The 23,708-nt window shown below is 39.4% G+C and overlaps 1 protein-coding gene across 1 annotated transcript; it reads right to left on the reverse strand.

Annotated features, from left to right (window-relative positions):
- Positions 1-2,078: 2,078 nt before the first annotated feature.
- LOC141332480 (uncharacterized) lies at positions 2,079-13,965 on the reverse strand. Its single transcript, XM_073837617.1, has 9 exons — positions 13,932-13,965; positions 13,608-13,643; positions 12,353-12,611; positions 3,948-4,087; positions 3,063-3,342; positions 2,836-2,975; positions 2,409-2,503; positions 2,241-2,337; positions 2,079-2,104 (listed from the first exon to the last, which is right to left on the reverse strand). Exons 1-9 carry the CDS (start codon positions 13,963-13,965, stop codon positions 2,079-2,081), a joined length of 1,107 nt encoding a protein of 368 aa, XP_073693718.1.
- Positions 13,966-23,708: the final 9,743 nt, after the last annotated feature.

The following is a 23,708-nucleotide window of genomic DNA, read 5'->3' on the forward strand; positions in this document are numbered from 1 at the left end:
GACTTGCTTTCACAAAATTTTGTTCTCTGCAGCAAAATGTCTTGTAGGTCAAGGGGGTTCAGTAATTTCTATTGCAACTATATAGAGGATGCGATTTGTGAAAAAAACAGAGGGCGAGATGCTTTTGAAAACTTTTTTTGACCGAACTGTTAGTGTAATCTGTTAACAGCACGCATTATATACCCGTCTTTTTAGTGAAGAACTAGATAATGAGTGTCAGGTCATGAAATGTTTTTAATAAGACGGAAGCTGTATTATGTGATCACAATTTAATAAAATCATCGTAAGTTAGGCCTATTTATAGTAATTATTTATTTTCAAACAACGAATACATTTTATAGAGAAGGTGAGCAAAGTATCATCTGAGCTTTTTAGAAACTCTGGAATCAGTAAACCACTGCATCGCAAAAAGATTCACTGTCTCGAAGCGCTCCAATCGGATCGCGAATCATTTGATTCTGACGACTTTAAAGCCTGTATGGCGAATCATTTGATTTAGATTGGGACATAGGAGCTGCTTCGCGGGACGTTTTATCCCCACTGTGGATAAAAATAATTCAGCTGAGGCAGGGATGCATAGACCAGAGGGGGGAAATCCCCCCATCCCCCTTTTCATGGTGCTGTTTACTGTGATTAGGTTCCCTGGTTCACCAGGGAACACCCCCAAAACATTAGGGTTCCCACCACCATGTTTGACACTGGGGATGGTGTTCTTGAGGTTGAAGGCTTCTCCTTTTTTACGCCAAATGAAGGCTACGTCATTGTGGCCAAACAATTCAATTTTTTTCATCTGACCATAAAACAGAAGACCAGAAGTTTTCTTCTTTGTCCAGATGAGCATTTGCAAAGGACAAGCGGCTTTTCTGTGCCTTATCTGGAGAAGTGGTGTCCTCCTTGGTCTGCGTCTGTGGAACCCAGCAGTGTGCAGTGTCTGTTGGACCCTCTGCCTTGAGATGCTGCCACCAGCAGAGCCCAGATTCATCAGGATGACCTTGGTGGTGATCCTTGGATTCTTTTTTTTTTTTTACCTCTTTCACTATCCTCCTGGCCAGCACGGGTGTCACCTTTGGCTTCTGACCATGTCCTCTGAGATTTGCATGTCCTATGAGTGCAAAACATCTGTAGCCTGTAGCCACTGGAACTGGTATAGAACTTTGGATTTTCCCATAGACTGTGACAGTTTGTATGAATAATTTTGGAAATGCCACTTTTTGTTCAAATGTAAATAAAAGCTGAGTTTTTTTTTTTTTTTTTTCTTTTTTTTTTTTTTTTCTCACAATGACGCCTCTTGTACATCATCTTATTATCTTTTAGAAGAAGCCTGTGTCATTTCCGGTCAAAACAACAACAACAACAACAACAAAACTTTAAGTCAGAATTTGCCTGGGGTATGAATAATTTCGGGCTTGAATATATATAAATTGACATTAAAGATTACATACTTTTAAAAAAATTAGAAAAATGCCATTACAACAGTAAAAACAAAATTTCCCTGTAAATCATTTTTAAGTAGTCAAATATCACCTTGTAATGGGAAGACTAATATTAGTGCTCCTTAATTTTTTTTTTTTTTTTTTTTTTTTTTTTTAATTAGGAGCACAAGTGAAAGAATAGTAAGCATAGAGCCCTGAAAGGCATTTTGTTGAGCTCATATTAACATGACTTTTGATTCTGAATTTGGTGTCTAGGCAAAGTTTTCCATATTAAAGTTTTCTGAAAACTTTTGAAATTTAATTGAGATCGAAACTGTTCTGAGGGTTCTCGTTGCGGGATATAGCAAGTTTTGTGAAATTATGACAAAATAAACATGTTGTATGCCTTGGCAGCTGGATAAATGTTGATAAATGCTGACTAGAATCTTCTGTGTGTTCTGTTTTAGTTTGGCAAGCAGGAAATTGAAACTGTATAATGTCTATCAATTTTGTGAAATGAAGACAAAATAAACATGTTATAAATAATACTTGCTAAACATTATTAACATAAATATTGTATAAAAATATTAATAAAAACTTTTGGAGTATGTAAATGAAGAACATCACAGACGATCTGAAGAGAGTTTAGTTTCCCCTTCATCATCTTCATCTCTTGCTTTGAGTACACTGAGCTGCAAACAAAACAGTTCATTACACTAAAACAACACTTTGCATTTAATTTGTAATATATGCATTTTCATTTTTATTATTTTAATTTAAAATATACACTTTTTTTTAGTTCTCCAGTGTTTGTATGAACACGCTCACCTGGTGCAGCTTCCTTCCGTTTCACTTCCTGTTTGGGCGGTTGAGTCCACTGCAGCGTCACGTCAGAAATCCCTTGTTTGGCCAGAGCAGACTCCAGCTGAAATGAGCAGATCTCTTAAAGCTGCTATTAATGTGGTTTGATTTTAGATTTCTGTTTCCCTCTCTCACCTGTGACAGGAGCTGGACTCTCATTTCAATTTCAGACAGACTCAAACTGGACTGTTTCAGTTTCATCCTCACAAAAGTTTTCTTCAGTAAAGGTCCTAGAAGGGCACATGAGAGTGAACATACATGCACAGAAGGGAAAAGCAAACGCTAAATGTGAATATTAAAAACATGAAATGAATTGTGACTACAATATCTACAGAAGTTTGGTGCAAATGCATCTGCCACTTAAGATTAAACGAATGCAAGTAGAGTTTGTGTAGTGATCCTCAAATATAACAAACAAAAGTACATGATGTAAAACAAAAAAGACCCAGATGACATTAAATAAATACAGGTTATCTAGCAATATGAATAGAAACAAATGTGTTTAATGTAGTGAATTCAAAAACAATATATTGCCAACTACTGTTGATCAAACAACTCACACCTTCTCCATAGACCTCCACCTCACACAGAGTAAGAAACCTTGAATCTCCAGGGATAAACAGATTCACATATCGACCCTCCATATTGTTACATACGTAGGTGGAGGAAACACCAGCTGGAATGCTAGGAATCACAGCGCATCTAAAAAGAAAACATCATTTAGACTTGCACTCTTTATGTGTTTTTAGGGATTTTTATGGATATTAAGTCACTGAAAGGTGATCTCACATGGGATTGTTGTTGCCGTTGTTCTCTAAAGAGTTTCCGATGTGAATCTCTGCACCGTTTATTCGTTCTGGGCAGCAGTCTAGTCTGTTTGTGATGACAACTGTACTTATTCTGTAAATATAATCCAGATCCACCCTCCACCATGGGTTAGTCTGACCATTGGTTGAGGAACATGATGATTCCGGTTGTTTAAAACCTGGATTTAAATCAATGGCCTGATGAACAAGCCAGGTGCCAAAGGTTGACGACTGTGTGACAGTTTTTCCTGTTGCCAGATTACCTGTAAAATGTCATAGAGTTGAGAAATGGTGGTTTTCGTATACTCTTTGAAAATGTTAATATAGATTTGCTTTAATCATTGCATGTAATTCTATCAAATCTGGCTGAACTGGCTGTATCTTGACAAAATCCTTGCCAAGTAATATCTTTTCACTTTGTGGCTGTATTTGTAACACCTCTTAGCTGCAATTTCAAGCATGCAAGACAAAGTCTTAACAGGTAGGACTTGCAAAATAACATTTTGTTAACATTAAATCAGCTACAATATTTGACATGAACTGCCCCATGAATGCTGTGTCTTATGTTCATTATAAAAGCTTATATTTTTTATACTGGTCCAGCCAACATGCATGATTCTGTATCAGGACTAACTGATACAGAGCCTCTAATGACTTTACCAATTGATGACTGGCGTTGGAACTTATTCCACCAAATAGTATGTTTTGCTTTCTCCCATTTATAATAATATGCAAGCAACATCTGAGTATAAGTCTTTGGACCTGATACGACTAGAACAAACTATATTAAACACTACTGTAATGAAACGAAAATAGCTTAAGGGTGTAGGGTATGGGTGTAGACCAGATTAAGTAGCTCTTGAATTACCTGCCACATAGACTCCCACTTCACAGAGAGTGAGAGTCTTTGAAGTTCCAGGAATATTCACAAAAACATAATGTCCCTCCGTCCCATTACACGAGTAGTTGAAGGTAGCTCCTACTGGAATGGTAGAAACTACAGCACATCTGGAGATAGATGAAAGAGTGAGTAACTCCTGTGTTTTTGTTGCTCGTTACGCTCTATTTGTATTTTCTTCTCATTTACCTTAATGAATTTTATATACATTATGTAAGTGATAATCAACGGTTTGTTGTGCATTAAAGGACTAATAACTTAAAGGGCTAATAACCACCTGACGCAAAGTTGGATGGCAAACCGCTGATTGTCCCGCTTATGCCATGGTCATTTGCAAATGTATTGATAGTTTTCATGTGACGTCACACAGTCACAGGAACATCCACCTGGAGGGCAAAACGTAGCTTTGCTCCACTGACCGCCAGTTCGTTTTACGCGTTTTAGTGATGTAGTAAAATGCAGATATTAAAAGGCGAAATTCAGTATACACTAGGGCTGTCAATCGATTAACATTTTTAATCGTGATTAATTGCATGTTTGTCATGAGTTAACTCGTGACTAATCACACATTTTTATCTGTTCTAAGGCCCCGTTTCAACGAAAGGAAAGACGCAGATATTTCCCTGCGGTTTGGCCTCTCATTTACACGAAAACACAGTTTTTATCACAGAAAACGATTATTTCTAAAAACTCCGGCCAAAATATAGATTTCTGATAACGCCGGTTATGTGTTGCCGTGTCAACTGGGAGAAACGGAGGCTTTTGAAAACAATGACATGATTTAGTCATGTGACACATATTGTACCAATAGAAATCTATGTTTACAGCAGTAATTGTGCCTGTGCTATTCACTGTCACACTGCTGCTAAAGAGATTTACCTTGTACAGTACACTCTTCAAATTACAGTCCTAAAATGATGACAGAAAATTTACTCACAGTTGCTGTCCTTCAAAACATGACGACAGCTGCTTTGTAGATAAAATATGAATGAGCGCGACATAGACGCATCAGTGAATGATGAGATATTTCCGTAAATGATCCTGCCAGAAGAATTGCGTGAAAACTTATTACGTCTGTATAATTTTGGAGGCTTTACACATGCGCAGTAAGGCGAATTTGATGTTTTCCTACGTTTCAGTGTGGATGAGAAACTTTTGGAAAACACTTGGAAACGCTGGTGTGGACGGAGAGCGCTTTAAAATGAAAACTTGTTTTCAAATGTAAAGGTAGCCTAAATGTACCTTAAATTAATACTTTTTGTACGTTTTTAATACTCTAATCAACATGGGCATGAACAAATATGGATGCTTTAAGCAAATGTGTGTTTCTTATTAGTGAAACCATACTGGACATAGAGCATGAAGACTAGACATGTTTCAAAGGTCATAGATGTTTTTCAAAAAACATGTTCATGTCGATTAGACCCATGAAAGAAAAAGAACAGAAATACCAGGTTCCCATTACTTCTCTTTCTTTGCACTGAGCAATTTACTTACACAAGCCTGTTTACATTATTTGCAGGACAGGACAGCTCACTTCTTCTAAACATGCAAAATCTGCATTCATTACATTTTTTTGCCTCTCTGTGCCCACATACTGTCATTTGAAAGTTAAAGTTCTCAACAAAAATGTTTCCATTGTTATATTTTAGTGTTTCTGTTGTCAGACAACCAAAGTAATATGAATTAATGACTGAAAAAAATATTGAATTATGATCATGATTCAATCGCTGATAAGTCACTATTCTCTGCATTATTATCGTTGTTTTTAAATTACTGTTTGAATGCTTTCACGATCCTTGGACTTACCAGGAGTTTACCCCTTTAAAACTATGTGATCACAAAAACCTGCTTTTAATTTTTTTTAAGATATTGTTTTCGTTATAATGTATTGATTCGAGAGTCCAGTCTCATGAAAATGCGTAACAGTAGGCTATAGCACATTTTTCTGTTTCTATTTGGCATGCTATAAATTAGCTGAAAATAACTTTGGCTTGCATATGATATGCATGTGTTTGACGTTCATATAATACAGTTTCCGCGTACATACTTGTATGTGGCTCTACACATCAACCCTACTCCACCAATCCTAACGTAGACCAACTCCGCTTGCATTCATTCAGTCAGCCTGGTCTTATTGTTTATACGTAGGCATGTATATGTAATGTTCAGAGGCAACAAAACGTAAATTTAAAACGTAGAAATAGCTACGTATTTTTAGCTAAAAAACTTAAAATATTTACGTATCTTTCATTTCATTAAGATATTCGTATCAATGCCTTTTTGTCATTTTATTATTAGGCAATTTAGATTTTTAGCCCCATTAACCTAACCCCAAACCTAAACCTACCAATGTTATAGCAAATATGCATTTTTATCATTTTATTAATAAGCGATTTAGATTGTTAGCCCCCTTAAAGGTCCCATATTGTCAAAATCGAAATTTCCTGGCTTTTTTTATGATAACTGAGGTCTAGGGGCTATGTAACTACCATATGAGTTTCAAAACAGTCAATCCACAGTAAACTGCACACAGCCTGCTTAAGGTAGCTGTTCATTTTCACGAGCCACTGTGACTTCCGTAAAAATATGACTTCCGATCTACTCAGTCACTGCCTTCAGTCACCACCCCGAGCACCAACCACAGTCTCACCCTCCTTTTGTCAAACCCAGACAATATCGTGTCCATAACATTGTCGAGAAAACCCTGTTCAGTCGATAGATGTCAGGAAACTACATCATTGCACAGGCTTCAGAACAACGTAAATATAAGAGACCAGCGGCATGTCAACTTCCGCCTCTTTCACACAGCGATTCCGGTAAATACATGGATAATGTGTCCCATGATTTGTTCCGGAATTGTTTGATTTGGTTCATTCACAGTTGTTTTCCGGAATCTGTGCGTGCTTTACACACAACCCATAAAGACATGTGACGTTTGGATGTGAGATGTAATGCGACTCGTACGTTTCACTAAACTGAAACTAACCTGAAGAAACTGTGCTTCAGCGCTGATAGTGAGGAGCTGGCTCTGCCTGATCGCTGCTTCATTCCACTTTGCACGTATTTTTTTGTCGTGAAGAGTCGCAGGGTAACGTGCATCACTACAACACTGCCTTTATGGTTCTGGCATTGTGTAAGGGGCTTTACTAAAGCAACAGTTATGTAGCTTACTGCATTCGGTGTTTGAAAAAGAAAAAAACATTAATGATTGTTCTGAAATATCCTGTTGAGTATCAGCAGGCTAGGCTCTCTCTATGGCTCTGGGCTCTGCTAAAGCATACATGACCGTAGTTAACTGTGGTTGGCCTGGCTGTGCGTCACTCAGAAAACAACAGGCCAATCAGAAGAGAGGCTCATGAATATTAATTAGATGGGCCAAAATCGACCTGTTTTTGACAGAGCTCCTAAAAAAGGAGCTGTAAAAATATATTGAGATGGATTTTGGCACTTATACCGCAAATATATATTCTTAAGGACATCAATATATATATATTTTTTTATATTGTCAGATCTCTTCCTGTACAGTAAAAAAAGAAAAGAAAAACATGACAGACAGAAAATTGCTATCACAATCATTTATTTAATGCAAAAACTGTCAGCATCCGGACCAAAAAGTAATCCAAATAACGATGCCTTTGTAGTCGCAGTCCTCTCTGGCGGAATTAGGTTTGTTTGAGGTGCAGAGCAGAATTTAAATTGTTAATCACTGCAATTTTTTAACCAGATTATTATCCTGATCAACTCCCTGAAGGCTCACGCATCATTCAAACAGAACTCACCAGAAACACAGCATGTCGAAAGCAAACTAAATTAATATTGCACAAATGGTTAAACGATTGTGAAAATGTTATTTATTTCAAGGTGTAGTCTTGTTTAACATTATGTATACCTATTCTTGGAAACGAGCTGGCAACAGAAATCACACAGAACAGTATGAAATATTATAATTTCATATTAAGTAAACTATTCAAATATTTAATAATGCAATTGAAAACACAAGGCCATTGGTATGACAACAAAAATTCATGTTTAGGTGTCAACAAAACGTCAGTATTGTATGTTAAACTGCTAAAAATACGTAAGTATTTGAATATTTAGATGCTGTTAATACGTCAGTATTTTACGTTTTAGTGTCTGGAAAAACGTAAGTAAATGTACGTTTTGTAGAACCACATTTTACGTAAAATACATATAAAAATTAGGGCCGGGACTTGATTTAAAAAAATTTAATCTAATTAATTAGAGGCTTTGTAATTAATTAATCGAAATTAATCGCATTTTAATCGCATTAAATATTTGACCTGAGAACAGTGAGAAGTAAGTTTTTTCATATGGATTTTAAGTATACCATTGAATAATGACTAAATACATAAGCTTAAGCAACAAAATATTGTTTATTTTTGTTCAACCAAGTCCAACAGACCAGTGCAATATTGCCATTAAGTGTAGCAATAGGCTCGATGTCCTGCGGTGAGATGCGAATTCCTTGTTGCATAGCTTGCACACAACCATGCTCTTATCGACGCTTCCATCCATTAGTTTTTTTATAACAAAATTTCCCATCCGCAGGGCCAACCAAAGCGGTCCCATCAGCTTTTTTGTCCATGTTCACTGTGGTTTGTTTTGCTGCGTCTTTATATGCTACTTATACTATGCCGTATAAGTATGTACTCTTTTTGTGAAGAAAAGTACATACTTTTGAGTATGTAGCAGAATAGTATACAAGCTTTACTACTTCGTCATAACTGCTCCTTTAACGGACGCTCTGTTGCTTAGTTACCTGAATCCTGTCACTGTTTAAACTGCCCTGTCAATCATCACAGTTAACATTATCTACATTTCGTTTAATTTAATTTCCTACCGTATTAGAGAGAAATTAAGAGGCACGTTCTTTAACGAGTCTTTCATGCCGAAAACTTTGCTCTTGTGTTTGCTTAATTATGCATTTAAACGTTAATGACCAAACCTATCATTATAAATGTTGCTGCACATGGAATATAACGCGGATAACATTTAAAAATATTTTTATCAGGTTACACACTGATTATTTATCACTCAAACCCCTTTCTCTACCTGTCCGTTGTTCGCGCATATCCTCCATGTTTGTAGTTTTTTAACACTTTTTATGCGTGTTTGTAGTTCTAATCGAATCCTCGTTCACCGCGCAGTGTGTTGTGGGCAATATTTGCCGTTAGAGTGTGCATTGATCGTTAAGTAGTAGACCATCCGGGAATCTTTGGAATACTTTTTTAAACATATTACAATTTGGGACATACAATACTATTTAGGACGGACGCAGCTTGTCTGAACGCTAGTTGGTGCTCCAGTATAATCGGTCTGCCGAATCTCATCCAGTGAGAAACGTTCCGCGGTGCAAAACTAAGTGCGATTAAAATGCGTTAAAAAATTGTAACGCGTTATTTTTGTGTAATTAATTAATCTAAATTAACGCGTTAAAGTCCCGGCCCTAATAAACATACAATGAGATCACATTGCAGCAATATGTCAGAACTGTCTATACGCACGAAAAAGTGCCAGTATGCAAAAGCATAAAATACAGAGGTGTCTGTGTACCGACCCACTTCAAGCACTGGAAGCAACATAGCTATATCTGGTTTAACTGAAAGTGCTGCTCCTCTGCCGCTTGCTGAACAAAGGGAGGTGCGCGCGCACCTTGTGCTCTTGCGCAAAATGTGTCCGGTTACTATCATTACCTTGGTTCCCTGAAAGATGGGAATGAGACATTGTGTCAGAAAGCTGATGCATTTGGGGACTCCCTTCCTTCCTAACCTACCTAAAATCTTATTGCACAAAGTTGCAACTATTCGCTTGCCAGTGCCAGCCAAGATGGCAATTATGGGCGGAGCTTATGGTGCTATATAATACATTGTCTTGGCAGCATTAATTCAGAATCTGCCAACTGAACAGACAGTACAGCAGATTTGAGCGGATAACACGGCAGCGTACGCAATGTCTCAGTGATAGGCGGAGTGATAATCACAGAACCGGCTTTACTGATGAGATACGATTTATCGTGCAGCCCTACCCAGGTGTGAGGGGTTACATTGGTGCTGTGACCCGGAAGGGAGTGAGGTTTAGGGGGGTGAGTGTAACGGAGGCCAGCTAGTAGGTGCTGTGCAGGTAAACCTTACTCCCCTGATCTCGACAGATGCATTAGCAACTGATGCTAGAGGTTGCAGCCTTTAGCCTCCTTGTTAGTGCGTCCACCTCCCATGCCGGTGACCTGAGTTCAAGACCCACTCGGAGCGGGTGCGGTAGGACCCGGGTCTGAGGGGTTACATTGGTTCTGTTACCCGGATGGGTGTAAGGTTTAGGTGGGTGAGTGTAACGGAGGCCAGCTAGTAGGTGCTGTGCAGGTAGACCTCACTCCTCTGATCTCAAGAGACGCACTAGCGACTGACGCTAGTGGTTGCAGCCTTTAGCCTCCTTGTTAGTGAGTCCACCTCCCATGCCAGGGACCCGCTTGGAACGGGTGCGAGTAGGACCCAGGTGTGAGTGGTTACACTAGCATCTTCACCAAACTTCTTTTCAATTGATGGAATGTGAAAAGTGTCCAGAAAAGTTTCACTGTAAACCTGTGAATTGACTGTTGAGGTAAGGATTGGCATTTCCCTTGGTCTTTTACCTGACATGCAAATCCATATTATAAATGAGTTGGGAAGTTTGATTGTTTTCATCAGACAATTCTCTTTATACATTTCATTAGAACAACACAAGACAAAAGATTTATCATCATCTTTTTGTCCATTGCAGATTTGTGATTAATCACTGAATATCACTTTCATCCATTCATCCACACTCCATGACTTATTCGCTTTAGCCCACTCTAATTTTGTTTTCTTTTGTTAATGTGTTTTTTTCTGGTTTTCATTTGGCCTTTCTGTATGTAAATCTCATTTCATTCAGCCGGTTTCCTACAGTTACGTCATCCACATCAACTCCTGTTTCCGCCCAGTTGCTCTTCATTTGTTTAGTTGTTCATTTTCTATTTTCAAGGCAAATTGCTTTGAGTTTTCTATCTTGACGCTTTGATGTCTTCCTTGATCTGCCTGTATGTTTTCGTTTCATAATCTTTCCATTTTGTTTATACTTACTTCCAACTTAGATTCAACTTCTTTTGCCACACTTCATGATGGATATCCACTGTAAAGAAGTTTTATAATCTGTTTCATCATTTCAACTGACAGCTTTCTCGTTGGGGACATGTTTCTTTACAATTAGACAAGTTGGTTCAGGTCTGTAAGTAGGTCTACTCTCTTTTAACTTCTGACTAATTAGCATTTTAGATAAGTTTAGATATTAGTTTCAAAAAATTCAAATTACAAGCTGATTCCATATTTTTTTTCCTCAACATTGAATGATTCCATTTTTTTTTCAAGTATTTGATATGAAAAATAATATTCCATTAATTAAAAGAGCTTAATCTTATTTGAGGTATGTTTTACATAACCGCATTGTTAAATTAATAAGCAAATTTCTTTTGTTACATATCTGTGATTTGTTTATTTGCTATGAAGTAAAAAAAAAAATGGGTGAACAACATCTAAGTGTGGTGATTCCATATTTCATCAAACACATACATATCATATGCACATCAAAGTCAATTTCAGAGTATATATTACATGCCAAATAGAAACAGAAAATCGTGCTATTGATACGCATTTTCGTGAGACCTGGCTCTCGAATCAGTACATTAACATGAAAATGATACCTTGAAAAATCACGCCCAGATCCCAGTAAATTATTCTTTTTAGGATGCATTTGGCTTAAAAGCATTGTTTTATAATGGCTAAAGGTGTTTTATGCGGTGGTCAGATAGTGATTCTGAATGGATCCATATAGTAGCTATTATAGTCAGGACTTGTGCTTATTTGTATTGAAAACATTTAATTATTGATTGATTGTGGCACTAAACATACATTGTAAATTATGAAAATTTAAGTAACAGTCACGTACAGTCAGGACTTGTGCTTATTTGTATAGAAAACGTTATTTAACGATTGACTGACTGATTGAATGTGGCACATACATTGTGCCATAGGCAAATTACCAACCGGCTTCTTTTCAGTTAAAAACACACAGCCTAAATATACCATTCAGGCGCAAATGACTCTTATGGCGGCCACCTTAAATCAGTCAGACCAATCCTTCACTAAAGTGAATCGACATTTGCCGCACTTACAAGTTTACATTATTTTCAGTTAAGTATGTATGAAATTGAATATCGTTTGGGGTTATTTGTATGGAAATGCATTGCTATGTTGTTGTTATACAAATATTAGCATAGTCTAAACACTTTTTTTTAACCAGTCATGCAATATAGTAAATATAAGAATGTCAGATAGACTCACACTGGGTTGCTGAAAACATCGTAAGCAACGTTTCCAACCCGAATCTCTGCCCCGTTTATCCTGGTGTCGCAGCAGTCGAGTCTGTTAGTGATGGTCACTCTGTTCACGCTGTACGTCTTCGTCAGATCCAGCTTCCACCACGGGTCAGTTTGTGTAGCAGTGTGACTACAGGTTAAATTGTTCCCTTCCAGAGCGTTTTGGGGATACCAGTAGCCAGCTGTTGTCGACTGAGTGGCTTTTCCCCATTTTGCTACATTCACTGGAATATGTTCAATGGAAAAACCTTCTTTACAATTACAAATACTTATTTCTATTCTGATTTCAATTTTACATGTGATATATTTAAAAAGACTTTTTCCTAATTAAAGCTGCCTTTGAGTTTTCTATTCATTTGTGAATATAAAGAATCTTGAGGATCAGCATAATGATTTCTAAAGGATCACGCTACATTAAACACTAAGCAGTTGAGTTTTGCACCACAAGAATAAATTAGATTTTACAATATATTACCACAAAACATTTTAAATTGTAATATTTAAAAAAAAAAAATCTGAGTTTTTGATCAAATAAGTCTTTGATCAAACAAGCCTTCTTTCAAACACACACACACACACACACACACACACACACACACACTGGTTTACATGTTTTATGGGGACATTCCATAGGCGAATTGGTTTTTATACTGTACAAACTGTACTTTCTATCACCCTACACCTACCCTACACCTAAACCTAGCCCTCACAGGAGATTGTGCATACTTTTACTTCATCAAAAAAACTCATTGTGCATGATTTATAAGCCTGTTTCCTCATGGGGACCTGAGAAATGTCCCCACAAGGTCAAAATCTACTGGTATTCCTATCCTTGTGGGGACATTTGGTCGGCACAACGTGATGAATACCAGGCACACACATACACACACACACACACACACACACACACACACACACACACACACACACACACACACACACACACACACACACACACACACACACACACACACACACACACACACACACACACACAAACAAACAAACACATACAGTACATACATATACACGATTATTATTGTTTTGTCCTTCCAATTGCTGGTGTCTTGCACATGTGATTAAGTTCACACAGTCAATGTTCTTGAGTCATTGATATGGGGTGAGTGGATCTTCAGTATTGCATAATAACTTCTGGATAGTTTTCAGTGGTTCACAACTCATTAACAACAAGTAATAGTGTTTAATTCAAGAAATCTCACCTTCTTTTCCTGCCTTTGTTTGAACTGAGAAAAATCCTAGAAGTCAGAAAAACAGAATGATGCTCAGTATTTAGAAATTTAGAAAGATTTTTATTTTCTATATGAGTATAAACTTATATTTTGTTAGATTTATACGAATAAAAAATTCAGTATGGTCTAAAGTTATGTATTAATGTCTTACAGGATTTATCCTCTGAAGTAGAAGTATATTGTTTAAGCATGTTTAGATAACTATCTAAGAGCAACACATTCAGTGTCTCTGTCTGAAAGATAAAGCTGGAAATGGACCGTATAGATGTTACACAGATTGTATGTTTTACTTACCCTGTAAAAACAACAGACTCTTGTAGACTCTCATGTTCGTTTCAGGTGATTCGTGATTCGTTCTGCTTTCTTTTGAGGAGGTTTAAAATTAATATTGTTCCTGGGAGTAACACATTAGTTTAACTTTACATCAGAGTCACGTGGTCCTGTTTCTCCTCCCACTTGCTACTTCAGGTTAGTGATTAATTATATAAAAATATCAACGCTGTTGCAGATTCAAATTTTGCATCTATTTCTTTGGTGGAAACTTTTAGCTAAAGCAGGTCAAGGTATAAATTTCATGTTGATGTGCTTACATTAAATACTAGGTATAAATAACAATGGCAATAGCAAACTGGTTCGGTTTGTCAACTGGCTTTAGGAACTTCTCATGACTAAAGGTCAAGGTTCGTGCGTTGCTAGACCCTTTTTACTGGGGCACGTGCCCCATTGAAAATCTGCTGTGCCCCAGTAAAATCTCAAGTTTGAGTTATAATTTACTTTGATAATCCCGAAATTAAGACATTAAACTATATGCAACAACTGAATTGACGCTTCTAAAAGCAACGCAGTTTAATCGAAGACTATGCACGCAGAAATCCATGCCTGTGCATTGCCGTGTATTTAACGGCAACGCACACGTCGTGCAGCCTTTTGCGCAGAAGTACTTGGTTACACAAGTTTGTATGGTTAATTATGTTGTAAATGCAATTGTCAAGCAGTTTGTGATGCATTTTGGAAACAGGAGATGAGCGCCTGGTCTAATGTGCCACCTGACTTGAGAAACCCGTTCTCAAAGACTTACTTTTAGTCATTATTTAAGTAGCACACATATTCTGAAAATGCCTTCAGCAGAATTCAAATTAACCATTTTAATCTAGATTAATTCCAAGATTTAATCTAGATTAATCTAGATTAAAAAAAATTAATCTATGCCCACCCCTACTAAGCATACAATTATTTTGCCTTTGGAAATAATGTTGAAGTTATTTTTTTCTTGGAAGATGCTAAGAAAATGACTCTTGATGGAGATGAATGAAATGTGAAAAAAAGTTGATCCACTTAAGCATTAGTTGCGGGGTGGATCGTCATTTGCAACTCATCTCCTGATCTTGAATCCTCTTCAATGGCTGTCCGAAGTTGCTTGATATTGGCAGGAACTGGAACAGAGGAACCCAAGCATGCTTAATTCTGGCCATGCAAGAACTGGGATGTTTTCAGCTTCCAGGAATTGTGCACAGATCCATGCAACATGTGGGCAGGCATTATCATGCTGCAACATGAGGTGATGGTCGTGGATGATTGGATCTGAGAAGGTTTCTGACAGTTTGTGCAGAAATTCTTTGTTGCAGCAGCTGTCCAGGTGGCTGAAGATCTTGGAGGTGAAGATGCTGGATGTGGAGGCCCTGGGCTGGTGCGGTTACACGTGTTCTGCAACAGCTCTGGTGGACATTGCTGCAGTCAGTATGCCAATTGCATGCCCTCAAAACTTGCGACATCTGTGGCATTGTGCTGTGTGATAAAACTGCACATTTTAGAGTTGCCTTTTATTGTGGCCAGCCTAAGGCACAATCTATGGTCTAATCAACATATTGATATGCCACACTTGTGAGGTGGATGAATTATCTCGGCAAAGGAGAAGTGCTCACTAACACAGATTTAGACAGATTTGTGAACAAGATTTGAGAGGAATAGCCTTTTGTGTGGGGGGGGGAGGGGGTGTATTTGCCCTGTCTATCCCTCCTGCAGTTATCCCCACCAGTGTTGTCCTGCAGTGAACAAAAAGTCAAATTAAATTGTAAAACAGTTCCACCCTGTTTCCAAAAGTACTTTTCATCCAATTTCCATTTCTGTCATGACAACTCCCGGAATAAAATTAGCATGGTAATGGATTTGACAATGTTAATGTATTTGACCTTGGTGGAATGGATCTGCAATGCTGCTGCTCCTGAATTGCTGCTGCTATTGGTTATTGCTGTAGTTGTAAATTATTGTTGCTGCAAGTATGGTACAGGAACTTCACTGTAAAAAGTAATTTGTTAAGCTTACTTAATTAAATTGTGCAAACTCGTTGCCTTAATTCAATTAAGTAATCTTAACTTAACTGTATTAAGTGTAATTTAAGTATTATCTACTAATATATTAAAAGTATTCTTTTAAAAGTATTAAAAGTAAATGAATCTGTGATCTGAGGAACATTGAGAGTAACTATGCCACTCAGAATTACTGACTCCCAGAATGCATTGGGGCATGAATAAATTCTGCAAAATGCTTAGTTTTACTGTTGATGTATTTTATTTGCCGATTTTATTTGCTGTCTTGTGTCAGTATCACAACAAAAAGAGCAATTAAAATGATTATTGTTACAATTAATAAAATAAATGAAATTTAATTGTTACCATTGTTGCATTTAGTGTGCTGAATGTTGAAATCTGTGCCTGACTGAATTGTGGTTGATTGCAAAATATTGGCACAAATATTAAAGGATTATATCAATCCAATTTAAAGCTTCACAAGGAGTTTATTATAAAATTGTAAATGATTATTAGGCAATATGAAAAGTACACTAGCTAATGATTTAATTCTAAATTAAATCATTTTTTAAAGCAATCTATTTATTACTTCTCTATCTTTGAAACCAAATAACTGTGATTTCATGTTGCATCAATAGAAAGAGAATTATAAACATTTTAATGAAGTTCCAAGTGCTCAACTAAAGGGATCACTAACCACTATAATGGTGAGATCCAACAAAAAATATTTTAGGAAAATTAACATCAATTTATTAATATTTTTTTTAGTTGTATTGACAATTTAACATTCAAGAAGACTTTGGGAAACAACTGAATGCAAATCAGTTGTTTCAAAATAGTTTTTGCAGAGCTGATTTTAACAAGGTAAAAGGCTGTTTTTATTACACTGCTCTTGATAAATTTTTAACCAAAATATGTTATAGACATTTCATTATGATCCTAAAGAATCATATGAACTTGAGTAAAATGGGCATCCGATGATCCTTTTAAAGGTTGCTTTAAAATCCAAGTTCTTTCAATGAGACAAAGCGAGAACTGATAAAGTGGTTATCTTGAATGCAGTGTAAATCATGGTGGAAAAAAAAAATGTCTGCTAAATGCAAAATCTAAATAAATTATTTAATACTTTATTTTTATAAAGTATTTATTTATTTAATATTAATTTTAATATTAGAAAATCACAATTTATTTTAAAGGAATAATCAAATTGTTAGTGTCACACACTTATTTCATTTTAATAAATTGTTCACTTGTATACATTGTATGTAAGTTTAAATAAACAATTCAATTGTAATCCACAAAAATTACAACAGAAAGACTGGAGAAAAAAATGGAGAAAAAAGATCAGAAACTCTGAAAAAATAAATGGATTTTTATAAGCCCTTACTAGACCCTTATGTAGACCAGGAGTGAATATTTTTATTTATTTATTTATTTTCTGGGAAATGAATGCTTTAGTTCTTACCCAGGGGACTCCCGGGAGGATGATGATCAGTGGGTTCCAGGGAGGTGGTGATGGAGGGAGGAGCCAAGGAGGAGACAGAACAGTCCAGGGAGGTGATGACGGGGGCAGGAGACAAGGAGGAGACAGGAGGGATCTGAAGCAGGAGCAGCCAGGTGAGACCCAGGCCACAGCCATGATAAAGACCCACGGTGGAGCCGACAGGGGGAGGAGCCATGGTGGGGAAAAGGGGGCCGATCGACGGAGGTGGAACAGGTGGCTGTGGAACCCGAAGCGGAGACGGTAAGCCAATGATCTTGGGCGACAGCGAGGATCCGGAGGGCCAAGGATCTGGTGACCAAGGCGGAGGCAGAGATCTGGAGGTCCGCAGCGGAGCTGGAGTGACAGAGGAGTGTGGCTGTGCCAAAGGGAGGGAGGAGTCCAACGTGGCCGGTGGGATGGAGCGACGAAGCACAGCCTGAGGAGGAGAGTCCTGAGGTGACAGTGGGACGACAACTGACCGGCGGAGCTGGAGGGACGATACAGCCCGGTGGAGCTGGTGGACCGACGGGCAACGGTGGAGACGAGGGAGCTGAGAGCCATGGTGGAGCAGCAGGGTCAGAGGGTCAAGGCGGAGACGAGGAAATTTCCAGCCATGACACAGATGAAAACTGGCAGACCCATCCTGTTCTATTGCTAGCTGTCCCTAGTCAAGTTTTAGCTCACCCTCAGCAGCGATGCAGTGGGCGGTGCTGCCCTCAGCACCCTCAAGCACTTTTGAAACATCCACCGTCGCAGGCATTGTGGCCAGCTCTCGCACCTGGTCCGACGGCTTTTGCAGCTCTGGCTCAGCGGCGATCTGCAGCTCTGTCGCTCCTTGCGGCCATGGCTCAACCGTCGCACCGGGCCTTGGCTCTCCGTTGTCGGTGGGTTTGGGCTCATGTCCCGTGTGTTGGGGTGGTGGCTGGTTGGGCTCTGGGTCCGGAGTGGCACTGGCACGATTCACCAGGGAACAGGTGGGAAACGAGGATCTGTTTCTCCTCAGTGTCCACTCCACAAAAGTGGCGAAATTCGCTTGAGGACCATCCTCGGACGATGCCGCTCTGTACGCCGTTTAGGCTTGCATCATAGAACGCACAGAGCCCGTCATCCGGGTAGCTGGTGGCGTTAGCTAGCATTTGGAACATTTAGGTGTATCCCTCTAGCGATCTCTCCTTCTGCTTCAGCAAAGAGGAGAAGGAATTCAGGAGGAACCATGAAGGGGAATACTATGGCAACAAAGGGACTGTGAAAAATGAGAAACAAAAACGGGGGGAAATCGTGGAGAAAAATATTTTGGTCCAGCTATCTGTCATGGTGGCTGCAGGAACACATTGTAAGATTGTAAAAGGGATTAATTACATAATAATTTATAATTTAGCTCAAAGGGAATCGAATATGATTCAATAGGGAATTTGAACAGAATCGCTGTTTTACGGCTGTTTCAGAGTCGACCCGCGATTCTTTCACAAGCCATTTAACAGGAACTCTCCAATGGATATTACTATCCAGAATATAGTGAAAACACTATATATTAGCACAGTAGCAAAATCAGCAGTTTAAGGCAGTAACTTGTAAGCACGAAACACAAGATACTTAATAAAAATATGAATTTATTAGATAAACCTAACACATACAAACTAATCTAACATAAACACGCATTCACACAGGTTGCAGAAAGAGAAAATGAGGAAAGAATGAGTTTAAAGGAATGAAAATATGAAGTCCCAAGTTATAGCAATGTGCATTTGCTTAGACCTGAACAACCATCAATCACTTAATTAACCCTCGTATTGAGTCTCTCAAAGAGGTTATTAAACTTTATATCAAAATGCACCAGTTCAGTAAGATTCTAGAGGTTACTTGCGCATTGCCTTTGGGAATTCCTTTGGTTGCGTCGCTTCAAAAAGGGGGCTTTCCCGAGGTTGCTGATTGGTTGGTGGTCGGTCAATGTGATGTCTTCTTGGGCGTTGGCTGGATATGAGAGTTGAGCGTGCGCTGATAAAGTTCGGGTCAACGAAGACGTTTAAGTCGGTCGCGGCTTGCACAAACTTAACTAGACACGAAACTCTCAACGGAAAGAAATAAAAAAAGATTAAAAAAAAAAAAACAGAAGTGGAATGATCTCCTCATGTTTCCTTTAGATGAGGAGGCTGGCATTCAGGCCAGGCGGCGTCGAGACGCCGCGGCGCGAAGCACGTGAAGAGCGTTGTCAGGAGTAAGAAAAGTTGCAAGAGAAGAGAGAGATTTGAGGGTGTCCTTGAGTTTTTAAACTCAGCCTTTGGACACCTCCCAAAATGATGTCTTGACCAATTAGAACATTGGCTGAACTCCGGTGGGCTGCTGGTTTCACCTTCCAAACCACAAATCCCAATGTTATCTTATTAGTCCCGTGATCCCAAATTCCCGCTCTTTGCAGAGATAAATTTGGACATGATTTCTATAACAAGACTATAATACATTTCGCAAAGAATTGAATTACAGGAACATTTTGAGAATGCGATTTCCAACTCGGACATATCAAACATCAATATAAACCATTAAACTATTCAAGAGTTATCAAAAGGGACATACACAATGAGTGATTAAAACATAATAGACAAATGTATGGGTTACATATATGAATAGGAAATTATGCAGAGAAATGATGAGTTGCTCATGAGTCCTTTAAGCATAATTTTGGGTGCATATGTACATCAATGGACAGTTTTCTGTGCCCTTCTGTGAGGGTCTGTTCTCTAAGCTGGGAGGTCAAAAGTTTAGGGAAGGAATTTCCGTTGTGTCCTGTGTGTGGGGGAAAACCAACCATATCGCTAATGACTTTAATCATGTGATGTTCAAAATGTGCATCTCTTTGACCATTAATCTTGGTTACTTGCTCCAAATTTGACAATCTCCTTATTCGAAGGATTTGATTATGAAGAAGTGTCTTTGTGTTAATTTTAAGTTCTTGGTTAGTTAGGTCTGCTTCAGGCTGGCGTTCTGGCGCCAGCTATGAAACGTCAGATTTATGATGGGGGGCCTCTTGTGGAATGTGAGTCTGTAGTGTTTTTACTTCTAATCGACTCTCCCAAATTGTTTGATTCGCGCTGATATACTACATATCCCCCTTTCGATCGGTGATGTGTTGTTGGCAGAAGACATCGACGAGCGCTGGAGAAACACAGGCAGAAGAAGCAGACACAAACACAGCAAACAACAAGACAACACTTCCAGGACAGTTACTGTACCGGTGCATGGCATTACGCTATTCAGGTACATGTAGTACCTGGAAAATGGTCGAATTCACCTAGATATTGTTGTTCAAATTTGTTTTTGTATGATGATCCTTTGATCAAATTTTGTGATTAAGTTTGTTTGTTTATTTTAGGTATTAAATTTAGAGACGTTCACCTTAGTTTATGGTGACATCATCTGTGGTAAAATGAGTTGACCTATCTTGCATGGAGCTCTCTGGCTCTCATTCAGTTCAGAATGGTTTGCGGATATTAGGTGTGGCAAGTCAATCCTAATATCAGACCTTTGACCCTTGTAGGGTGGCTAGGAGTTTCACCTGCTAAAGCAAGAGGGGAAGGAAAGCGATAGGCAAGAGGAAAAAAACAAAACAAAGAAAATTAGCTGCGGGTTTTCCTAGTCAGGGTTGCGAGTACTATTGAGCTAGGATGGCAGGTGCAGCTGATGTGTCATGTACCTTAACATAGTGTCCGGTGTTCTACCTGGGGTGAGGCTAGTTGCATGTTGTAAAACTATGTTAAACTGAGATTTGAATATTCTACTCGTGGGAAGAATATGTTTGTCAAAGGTGTTATCAGTAGGTGTGGTTACCTCTGGGTGTGAAAGTTAATTGTGTAGTGTATGTATGGTCAGATCTGTTTCAGTCTGTTTTGGCTCCCCCTTTTCTTGTAGGTCGGTGAAGATGCTCTCTGCATCCTTGGCTTGGATAAGGGTGTGTTCAGATGGGGGTCAGTCCAGCAAGGCAGGAAGTTCTTTAGCAGACAGTCGGAGGTAGTTTGGCATGGCTGTGTGAAGCTGGGGTGCAAAACTTTGTCTCCTATGTTGCATTTCACTTGTGATGCCTTCTGGTTGTGGCAGACTTTCTGACCTTCTGTGCTTTAGTGGTTGCTGTTGCACAGACATGAATGTGGTTCATGGAGTTGAAGTTCATTTGACAGTTTCTTTGTAAGTGATGGGTGACTGAGGTGATGTTCTTTGGTACCTCAGAGTTTTCATCAGCGGTTGGCTGTGAGAGACTTGTTTGTTCTGGGCGGTTGTTGAACAGGTGCTTGTCATCTCTGATGCGGTGGTGTACCAGGTGAATGTCGGCCTTCCGTTCTGTCGCTGGTCACAGCGAGCATGACTTCTGTTTCTAGTCATTTGTGTCTAGCTGGTTTTCAAGGAACTCTTTCAGTTGTTTCATGACTTGTTCCATGTCTTCTGAGGGTGAACAGTCTTGTTCTTGTGTAGACTTAGCACTGTGGGTGTCTAAGTGATGCTGATGTGGGTTCTGTCTTTGCTTACCCACTCTAGTTGTTGTTGGACAAGCCGGTCGTTTGGCTTTGCACTTCCAGTTAGGTTTCCAGCTGATCCTTTCTTTTGGGCTTCTTGAGAAGTGTGGCTGGTCCCATGGCTTTTCCCAGCGGTTGGGCTGATAGCTGTTGCGGACATGGGGCTCACGTTCTCTTTGCTCTTGATGGAAGACTCGGGTGTTGTGATGCCACTGGGTGTCGTCCAGTGCAAGGCGTGAGTCTTTGGTTACAGAGTTCAAGAGTGTGGAGGTTTTGTTACCTTTCTTTGAGGTCAACTTTTGCTTGGTGTAGGCCTTCTGTGTTAGATCGCGCAACTGTTGGATGGTCATGGAGCGCGGACAGGCCATGACGCAGAGGTGACGACTGACTCCAGGGTGCAGATTTTTCAGAAAAAGGCTTTTGAAGCTCACCTCTTCTTCAAGGTCAGGTTTGTGTGTGCACCGAAGTAGGCTTTTCGGAGCCGGTTATAGTAGGCTTGTGGCGTCTCTTGTCGACCTTGTTTGGTCTCCAAGGCAGTTAACAGTCCATATTCAGACTCAGGGTCTGTAAACTCTTTGATCAGGACCTCACAAAGTAGCTGGTAGTTTGACTTTGTGTGACTGAGTTGTCGATCTATGCAGTTTCGTACTTCGACACTTGACGTTGCTCTTAGGAGGTACAACCTGTCTCTGTCAGTCACATGAGGTCTCATTTCTAAATGAAAATTAATATCTTGCAGGTGGGCCTGGATGTCGTGGCCCTCTTTGGAGTTCGGGTCAAACTGGCTGATGCTTTTATACAGCTTGTTGAGGTCTTTGATGGTCAACCCAGGTGCAGCTCCAAGGTCTGCTTGGATGGGGTTTCTGCTTTCAGTGGCAGGAAAGAGCTGTGTGGCGAAGGCTAGTGATGTTTCGGGAGGTGGTTTTTCACTTCCTTCGTTGGATGTCAGTTCTTGGATGTGAGACTTAGCTCTGCTCAGCAGTGGTGAGGCTGAGATATGCTTCGCTCTTCTTGGCTCTTGTTCCAGTTCATAAGCATATTTTAACTCTTTTCTGACCACGTAGAGCTCATTGTTGGCATTGTCTAGATGTTGGGTCAGACTGTCTATTTCAGTGCTGTACCTTTCAAGGTGGTTTTCTAAGGCACTGATTTCAGCATTCTTGTTGCTGATGTCGTTCTTGGCTTTCTCTAGTAGCTGTTCGGCATACTGGAGTCTGTTTACCAGGTCTCCCTGGGCAGCCTTTGCTTGTTGCTGGTCAAGTTGAGCTGTTGCCAGGGCTGCTTGAAGCTTTTTAACTTGTTCCGTTGTTTCCTGCTCCCTCTCGTTGGGTGCTTTGAGTTGATCTTGAACTTTCACTTCCAGCTTGTCTATGCGGCGTTGAGCACGTGACAGCTCCTCTTGAAGATGGGTGATGTGCTTGTCGCTCAGTTTTAGCTGGGTTGTGTAGGCATCGCTTAGGGAGCTGGTGATTTTGACTAGCTCCTCGTGGTTGTTGTTCTGGCTTGAATCTTGTGTCAGGAACCTTCTCATTAAGAATAATAACAGTTCAAAGGCCTTGGGGGTGAGGCTGTCCGTCATGCCTCTCAGCCAAGTGTTCACATCTTCCCCGTGGGCAAGGGGGTCTGCAGTCTGTGGCATGTTTGCACGCTGAGGAGAAGGGAGACTGACACAGATCTGTGTGAGGTAGAAGCCTATGTGTGGTGGGACAACTAAGTGTTGTGTCAGTGATTGTGAACCCCTAATGAAATGTGGTGATGATAGTGTTGGTCTCAGGGTGTC

This window comes from Garra rufa, chromosome 3, assembly GCF_049309525.1.
Source record: "Garra rufa chromosome 3, GarRuf1.0, whole genome shotgun sequence".
NCBI classification, from domain to species: Eukaryota; Metazoa; Chordata; class Actinopteri; order Cypriniformes; family Cyprinidae; genus Garra; species Garra rufa.